The sequence below is a fragment of the Macadamia integrifolia genome, unplaced genomic scaffold (assembly GCF_013358625.1).
Source record: "Macadamia integrifolia cultivar HAES 741 unplaced genomic scaffold, SCU_Mint_v3 scaffold2895, whole genome shotgun sequence".
Lineage (NCBI taxonomy): Eukaryota > Viridiplantae > Streptophyta > Magnoliopsida > Proteales > Proteaceae > Macadamia > Macadamia integrifolia.
Window position 1 is genome coordinate 5,738 of NW_024869039.1, and position 9,490 is coordinate 15,227.

At 33.4% G+C, this 9,490-nt stretch overlaps 1 protein-coding gene across 1 annotated transcript; it reads right to left on the reverse strand.

The window, feature by feature from the left end:
* On the reverse strand, window positions 1–2,260 carry LOC122067419. The gene is made up of 3 exons (XM_042631273.1): window positions 1,933–2,260; window positions 1,419–1,633; window positions 1–297 (listed from the first exon to the last, which is right to left on the reverse strand). The coding sequence occupies exons 1-3, from the start codon at window positions 2,258–2,260 to the stop codon at window positions 1–3; spliced, it is 840 nt and encodes a 279-aa protein (XP_042487207.1).
* Between the last annotated feature and the right edge of the window lie 7,230 nt (window positions 2,261–9,490).

Genomic DNA, 9,490 nt, shown 5'->3' on the forward strand with positions numbered 1-9,490 from the left:
TCAAGGAAGCGTCGCGTCACAATTAACTTTGATGTAACCCGGAGCTGGGGTTGACCATTTCTCTAATGGTGCATGAATAGACCCACCCATTGCTACATTTTGTTGATGATCCCTTGTATTAGTTGTAGTGAATTCAACATAAGCCTTCTCCGCCACCGTTATCACTTCTTGTGGAGTCCATATCTTGACATTGAAAACCAGACCATTCCTTGCACACCATAGATACCGGCAAAGGAAAGATGCTCTAGAAAGCGACTCACATGCAAGCTTCTTATTTGATCGGAATAGAGCATCCAACTTCCAAGCCATTCATAGAGCAATGGGATATGATCTGAAGGGGGCGAGTATGAAAGGCTAATGCCAAACCAGACCAAGCGTGCAAAAGAGCAACTAAGCAAAATATGATCAACTGATTCCTTTTCTGTGCCACACCTACAACATGAAGGATCAATTGGTATTTGCCGAGAATGAAGACACTCCCCTGATGCTATCCCTTGCGCACAAACTCTCCAAATGAAGCTTTTAATTTTTGGGAGAGTTTTTATAACCCATATGCTATTCCAGGTTGAGTATGGGATATGATCCAATTGGTTAAAAAGAGAAGATGATGCACCTGTGGCGATAGCATCAGGCCTCATTTGAAAGCAATAGGTATGTTGTTTTAACTGGAAATAGGTCATTCTTTGAAGGACCCCAAACCTGCTTATCAACTCTCTGATATAGACTCAAATTTATCTTAAGAATAGCCTCCTTTGTATGTGGTTGAAAATATTGTTGCAGTAAATTTGTCCTCCAACGTCTAGAAATGGGATCAATAAGCTCTACAATCGAGTTCAGATGGCAACCAGTTGGCTTTGGCTCTTGAATCTTGAACTTGGGGAGAGAAGGTACCCAACTATCTTGCCATATATTCACATTTTTCCCACTTCCTATTTGCCAAAGTAAACCCTTGAGGAGAGTTTTACTTCCTTCCAAAAGACTCTGCCATCCCCATGATGGTTTGCTACCCAACCACGCTCCAGGAAACTTGAGTTTGGAAAATAAGTTGACTTCATTAGATGGCCCCAACGGGTGTCCAGGGATGACAAAAGTCGCCAAGTTGCCTTGGCCAATAAAGCTTGATTCTGAATTTTTGAATCTTCAAGGCCCAGGCCCCCTTTGACTTTACATGACACAGATGAGACCAAGAAATCCAATTGATCTTGGAGTCTTTATCTGAATCCCCCCAATAAAAGTTTGATGCCGCCTTCCTTATTGAGTCATGATGAGATACTGGCAATTTAAAGTGCGACCCCGCAAAATTTGACATAGGTGAAATAACAGCCTTCAAAAGAACTTTTGCTAACATGAGATAGAAAATTATTCTTCCAACCTTGCGATTTCCCAAGAGTCTTCTCCTTCACCTCTTGGAATCAAACCTTCTTGGATATTTCAAAGTCAGTCGGTAATCCCAGGTATGTAGATGGGCCATCACCATAGGGCACTTTTAAAACTCTTGAAAACCAACGCTTGAATCTTTCATAAGTATTAGGACTGAATGTAAGAGAAGACTTTTGAAGATTTGTAAATTGTCCTGTTGCTTTGCAATAAAGATCCAAGCAATGCTTAAGAGTTGTGACCTCATGAAGCCTCACTTGTGAGAAAAGTAAACAATCATCAGAGAAAAGCAAATGAGTCAATGAGAGACCCCTGTGATAGATTTTGATGCCATGAAGATTGCTATGATTTTGTGCATGAGAAATAATAGATGAGAGTGCTTGTGAGCATAAAATAAATATGGCAGGGGAGATAGGATCTCCTTGCCGGATACCACGGGTTGGAACAAAAGATCCCTCGATACCCCCATTAACTAGGAGCTTATATAAATAGACCGGATACATGCCATCACAAGGTCAACCCAATATTGGCGAAAGCCCATCCTTAAGAGCATACCTTCAATAAATCTCCATTCTAGCCTATCATATGTCTTTCGCATATCCAACTTGAGTGCTAAAAACTTGGCTTTGCCTTTCTTTTGCTTCTTAATAGAATGGAAAATTTCATGTGCTGCTAGAATGTTATCAGATATTAGCCGATTTGGAATAAATGCAGATTGAGTTGGATCAATAATTTGATGTAATGCTCCCTGCAACCGCTCCGCAATCAGCTTGGTAATGACCTTGAAAATCACATTGCATAGACTTATGGGTCTGAATTGGTCTGCTAACTCCGGATGAACAACTTTAGGAATAAGGCTTATAAGAGTTTTATTTAACTCCATAGGAATGTGACCTATAGAAAAGAACTCTACAACATAGGAAAAAAGATCGTCTTTTACAACATCCCAATAACGCTGGTGAAAATTGGTGAAAAGATCGTCTTTTACAATATATATTAATGTAAGGATATGTTTAGCTGCAAAGGAAATTAATAGGAAAGAAAGGGAAGGAAAATTTTCTACTTAAAAAGAGAATTATATGTAATCATTAGTTCATTACCTCACAAAACTATATCATTAACTTCAAATTATACCGTATTTGGTTATAAAATTTTACTTTACTTTGCATCAAAAAACCCTTGCTATAGTATGTAAAATAAAAATTACATGTAAAATGTATTATTATTAAATATGGTTAAAAAATCAAGTAGTTTATATAATGACATTGGTTCATATGGGCAATAATTACAAACATTTCTTTTTTAAGTGTGAAAGTTTCACTTCCCTTCCCTTTAAATTCCCCTTAGTATACTGTAAATCACCCATTGTGTCTATCTCTCTTTAACTCTTTTTCGTTTTTGAAATGACCCACATATCTTTCATGTATGATATTCCATCATCTGTGCCCATTGGTGTTATATGCTAGCTTACCGTATACCAGTAGCAAACCTATCCATCTCCTAACTTAAAACAACTTAAATCATAAAATGACCGTTTAAAAAAGGCCACCTTGTAAATCCAATTAACTGAATTGTTACGAGTGGAGACATCTAGGCCTCTTGATTGAAGCCTCAACAAATAATCATCTATGGGCATAATTTCTCATTCTTTCTCAAAAAGCTTTGAAACTATCACATAATCAGCACAAGAATCATTCACGAACAATTGCTACAACTTCTGTTAAGGATCATTTTGGCATTCTTCATCGACTTCGTCATCTATGTCGTCGAAGAGTCTATAATCTTTGGTGCAAAGAAGGCTCGTAAAGCAGCCTATAGCTATCGACCCTTATGGTTTCAGAGCAGTTAATTTACATTTAATAAATCCGTCATTAAAGCACTGAAGAAGCTTCTCTTTAAATGGTCTTGAAAATATTATATTATGTCTTGAAAATCATCAGCTAACCCTGACGATTCTATTGCTGAAGTTACAATCTAGTTTAATCATTATTTGCTAAGTTTTGTTTGTTTTATCATCTATCTTTCTCCTTCTAAATTGTGAAATCAATAAAATATTTATTAATATGGACAATCATTAGGTAGTGTTTCTTAAAAGTCAAAATAATCTTTTTTTTTTCGAAACTTCATTAAATTTCTAGGATCTATAAAGGATAGGATAAGTACGCTCCCTTGTATACGTCATACATGCGTACGTGTACTAGCCTTGTACTACATTCCGCATTTATATTCCTTTGTACTACATTCATATATAATAAATAAAGCGGACCTCTATCACATCTGACAAGCCATCCCATTCTTTCAATCCCTTCTTCTCAATTGAATCTATTTAGTTTTTCAGTTTTCTTTAAATCCTTCAATCAGATCTTGGTCCTAGGTGTTGTCCAAACCTCTTTTGTTTATCATATTTCATTCTAGATGGTGAACCTGATGCACTCCATTAACCTATTACGATAGATTTAAAAATCTAGCCCTTAGGATAAAACCGCAATGCCTTAGATTTAGAGAACAACAGGGCATAAATGAATACCAATACCTAAAGAGCCCGTGAAAAACTAGTTAAAACCTAGTTTATACTTATTGCATTAGATCGTGTATAAAGATGGTGGACAAAAAATAACATTTAAGGAAAATATGAATAATTTCTAAAGCTCTTTTTGGCAAATTTATATTTGTATTTATTATCTAATCATGAAAATAATCAATAATGATGATAGATTATGAGTTATAATCAATAATATTTTGGTTGCTATTAGATATAATAGATTGTATAATGAAAAATAGTTTTGGTATGCCTAGTGCATAATATATTATTTAACAATGGAATCCTATCTCACAGCTCAAGAGGATTTTGTCATAAATTTTGTAGTCCAATATAAGTGTATATCATCGATTCTCAATTCTAATTTTTGAAACCTTGTGTACATGTTTCTTTTCTAGCTTCGTTCTTAATTCATACTATTTTTTTTGATATTGTTTTTTAAGTTCTTAAGCTTTAAATTGATAGAAAATAAATGCGCAAATGATTCATAGAGATCGATGAGCATGCACAATAAACACTACAAAGACATGTTTTAGGCATACCTAAATCCATGGCTGAAGAATAAAAACTCTTCAATGACTTCTTGTACGCTCCTTGTACAACACGATCAATGTTGGTCTGATCTACTCTCTTCCCCTTTTGCTAGGTCATTAGTCTCACTTAATGGGTTGATGATAACTATATATAGGGGTAAGTGCAGGGACCAACCCTACAAGAAAATTAGGGTTTCCTTCCCATTAGGAAAAAATACATTAGGTCCACACATAGTAATAAATATTTCATACCATTAAGGTGTGCTAATAAAATCTAATATTTCCATAGAGATCACTTACCATATTGGATCATTTCTGCTAACTCCATCTATAGTCAACACCACTAAACCGGTTTTGGAAGCAAACCTTAGACTATGCTAGCCCACCTAATTGGAAATCTTATAATCACCCACTTAAGCAGCATATGTCACAAGTTTTAGATTTTAAAATTTATTTAAAATGATTCTCCGGTTTAGATAAACTGTGGCCACAAACAAAACAATGTTGAATGGAGTGCACCTTAAACTAAATGCCTTGGTCTAAATGAGAATTACAATCACCCAACCGTATTGTTCATCACATCTAAAGCGATATGGGACCAAACACGTCAAAATGCTCATAACTTCACCGACTTGGCTAAACAGTATGAAAGCGTGGTATGCAAATTACATGCAATAGTGATCATCATGCCTATTTCCAAATTGGTCTAGGCTCGAAAACCAGATGAGCCGTATGAGACAGATACAAAAGGTCTCATTAACCACAAGCGTCTACCAAACACTCAAGCTTCGATCAAAGAAGTTCATTGGGACTGGGTCTAGATGTGTCCCAAAATACAAGCACTAGACTTCAATTAATCGAGGATTTACTAGCGACTAGATGTGTGTGTATTGATTGGAACCTCAGATACCGAATGAGGTAAATACATCACATGTAGCCTCAATTTTCTATGTGGGACAAATAAATAAGTGTATACACATAAACAAATAGCCATAAAAATGCATATATATTATTGAGAACAATAATAACAATGCATCATAAAGTAAACTGAAAGTCAAATGCAACTGAACATATCAAGCAAAACTCCCACTAATAAAATACATCAAAAGACCTAACAAATCACATATTAGTGACATGCTCTTAGAAAACTTTTGCAATCAAGCCCTTAACTAGTGGATAAATAATTATTTTATCTGTAGTAATATAGTTCTACAAGAATTTATGATTCATGAATTTACTCCCACTGATCTTTAGATAAACCTATTTGATTTTCCTCATTTTCATAAAGAACCTTAGTTTGAACAAAATTAATAATCACTACCTTGGGAGGTCCATCCATTCTAAAATTAAAATCCATTATCATAATAGCTAGAAAAACATTAGATTAATTTTATTTTTTTAAATTGGAATCATTCAAAATTTTAATAGAAATATATGGGAAGTCAAAGTTGGTAAATATAATTATACATATTTATGAAAATATACAATATGTAAGAATAAAAGGCATATTAACATCCCAACAATATAATTAAACCTGACTAATTGGGATATTAATCAGATTTATCCAATTTTGTTTTCAATAACTGTAAGAAAACATAAACTAAGGAAAGATCCGACGTTATCGGGGTCACACCTGTGATGGCAAGATCACCCAACATGTAGTGAAATCTTTCACATGCAAGGCAAGATGCTTGAAACAACACCACTGTGAAGATTCCATCACCTGTGGTAGCAAGCCTAGAACCTCCAAATCTATGAAGCCCAAAACATCACCCTCACACTATCAAGCAAAACCGATCAAACGAAGACTCCCTTGTGGTGGCAAGAACACATCATTCGCCATATGGTCTCCTTGACTACAACCCATCCCGAATACTCAATAGTAATTTCACAATCTCAGTAACTAGCCCACTAAGTGGAAGCGTAATCACTGAAATTATGAAAACCTATAGACTTAGATTGCTACTAAATGTCCGTGGGTTTAGATTTGGGTGCAAACAACAAGATGAGTTATTTCAGTATTTAATTAAAAAAATCAACATAAGCCCATAAAAGCAACCCATTGTAAACCTTAATAGTCAATATGGTAACACAATAATTTAACAATTATCAAGTAAATACATTTTTAATATGACAGTTTTGTATTTCCAGCCACTACCCTAAATAAATAAAAAAAATTCTAAATATGACAATTTCCTATAACGACAACATGCTAAATATGGAAGTTCATAATATTCATTCATGATAACAAAAAACACAAGAAATGTGTTACTTTATCCATAATTCATTAGATATGCGAAGTTGTATACAAGTATGAACTTTCAACTCAAATGAATTTAATATCTAATACAAATATTAGCCCATAAACTTTAAGCTAATCACAATAAAGCCTCTTAATCTCTGTATGTTAACAGTTTATTAGCTGATGGGGTACATGAACTAAATAATTTATTGGATCAAAACAATAATAAATCATTAACAAAAAAAAGTAATATGAGCTTAGATCTTTATTAAGTGTAACCAACTTCATAGGCTTTATACCAATAAGCTACTAAAACTTTAATGGGCTCATTTAAATCATTCAAGTACGATATATCTATTTTATTTCGATGAATTTTCAATAAAATTATACATTATGACAAGTTCACATAGGACATATAAATTCAAAGAAGTATTACTTAAATAATGCACTTGTGATATTTTGAATCATAATGGGGTGCCAAAACTCATAATTAAGTGTCACATGGTAAAATCGGATGTCATAGACGATAAATATGGTATCGAAGAAAACATCAAAATACCACAAGTTGGCTTAAAATTCATGAAAATGACTAGTATAATGTACATAATAAATCAAGTATAATGTTTCTATTACCCTCAATAGGATAATATTTTGTTCTCCCACTAATACAAGAGAGTGGGGATCAGATGACCCAATAAAAGTACCAGTTACATAAGTGAACAGCATAAACATATTTCAAAATTAATTTTAATAAACAAAAATCAAATGATTTCCGATTTTCCTTGCAAAACTGTTTATGGCTATCCACTTATTAGACTTCAAAATTGAATTTTATCGAAACTATGATAGAAATATTTAGTAAATCACCAACATATACAAGTAACATAAAATGATTTTGTATTATAATATCTCAAATGTGAATATAGGCATCACCATTAATATTAATCTTTAAATATCAACTCTATCCACAAAGGATTTTCACTAAAGCCCATTTAAATAGAGCACGTCAATAACAAAGTTCAACTTGGTGAGATTCATGTGCATTCACTGTAATGACTAAATCACTTAAGAGTTATAACTGAAACTATATCCTTATCCTTTAGGCTAAGAATACACTAGTCCTCTTGTAAATCCACATTTGTTGTGAAAAAAACAATAACTTAAGGTCCCTTCACCTTTGGGTTTCGAAACCTCTAGGTTACTTCCATTTTCTTTAACTTTTGTGACATCATCTTTAAGTAAATGTCACCTACTATACTGCCATAGAGAAAATCATGGAAGAATAAGATAAGTCACTTTGGTGGAATCCACCTCACCCTTTCATGGTTCCTAGAAATTTGTTATGCAGCTAATCATGTGTGGAAGCTTACACCTAGTTTAATTCTAGCATATTTATTCATCGTAGGGTGTTTCAAATATGACATGCAAGCACAAAATACCATTAATTTTCTACCTTTGTCATTCATAAATAAATTTTTAATATCATGGTAATTATAAACCAATGTAGAAACATTCATAAATAGAAATACAATTTCGAAGTCGTTCTGGAACAATGACAGAACACTACAAATGCTTTAGAATAGTTCTGAATTCCATCCTCCCACTGGTCAAACCATATAAACAGTACAAAGTACATGTGACAAGCCAATCAATTTACATTTAATAAAATAAAGCAAATAAACCACATGCCTATGGTCCACAGACTGTTTCTGTTTAGCTTTAAATAGGTAAGATGATAACCACATAATGCATTAATAATGTATGCCACTTTTACAATTGCATGTTATCACTATAGTGAGATGTAGGTACATATTATTTCCAGAACTATATACTCAAAACCAATGGCAATTATCATAATCAAACTTAAAAATAATAATAATAATTCCAATAACTAAACCAAAACCAGATGATTCCATACTGCACTTTTATAAACAATTTAAGTCTTATCTATTTATATGATTTCACAATTGGGTTTCATTAAAATTGTAAAAGACATAGTTAATTCACCCTCAATTTATAGGCTCAAGCTCAAAACAATTTAAAATCAACTTTAAAACTCATTAATTTGATTTTCAATAAAATTCATTAAATACTATTTTAATCAAAGCCCATTACACATTGGAATTTATTTATTTTAAATTCCAACTTTCTAATCCAAATCCAAATCCAAGCCCAAGCTTACCGTTATAACAAAAAAAAAAAAAACCCTAACGTGTCAAAAATATGGGTCACTGGGTCGGGTTGAAACCTGACCCGGCCAGTTTAGTTCGACTCTAAAACCGATTTAATCATGTGTGACCCCATTTGGTTTGATCATGGTTCGGTTTGGTTTGGTCCAGAGTTCAAGTGAACCCTATTATTCTTTTAAATAAATGAAATCTCTAATGGCCCATGAGGCCATGACTTAATAGTTTTCAATAGACTTAAAAACTTTAAATAAAACCAATGATGGGCTGGAACCCAATAGCCCATAAATTGTAAACTCAACATAACCCAACTTTAAGTTTGAATAGACCACAACTGGAAAGCTCCAAATTAAATAAATAAAAACTAATAAGAGATTCTTAAGCTTTGAAAACATCAAAGTCAAACAGATTTGAGCTCATTACACCCTCACTCATTCATTAACTATAAATCAGCACAAAATTAAAAGAAACTCGAGATTAAGTCACTTAGTTAACAATTAAAAGCACCAATACTTATTCCAAGCTACTCAAGAAATCGATCCGTGCTAACAAAGCAATACTTACCGACATGGAAGCTGACCTTCAAAGAAATTGTAAACGATCAAAGTTGATT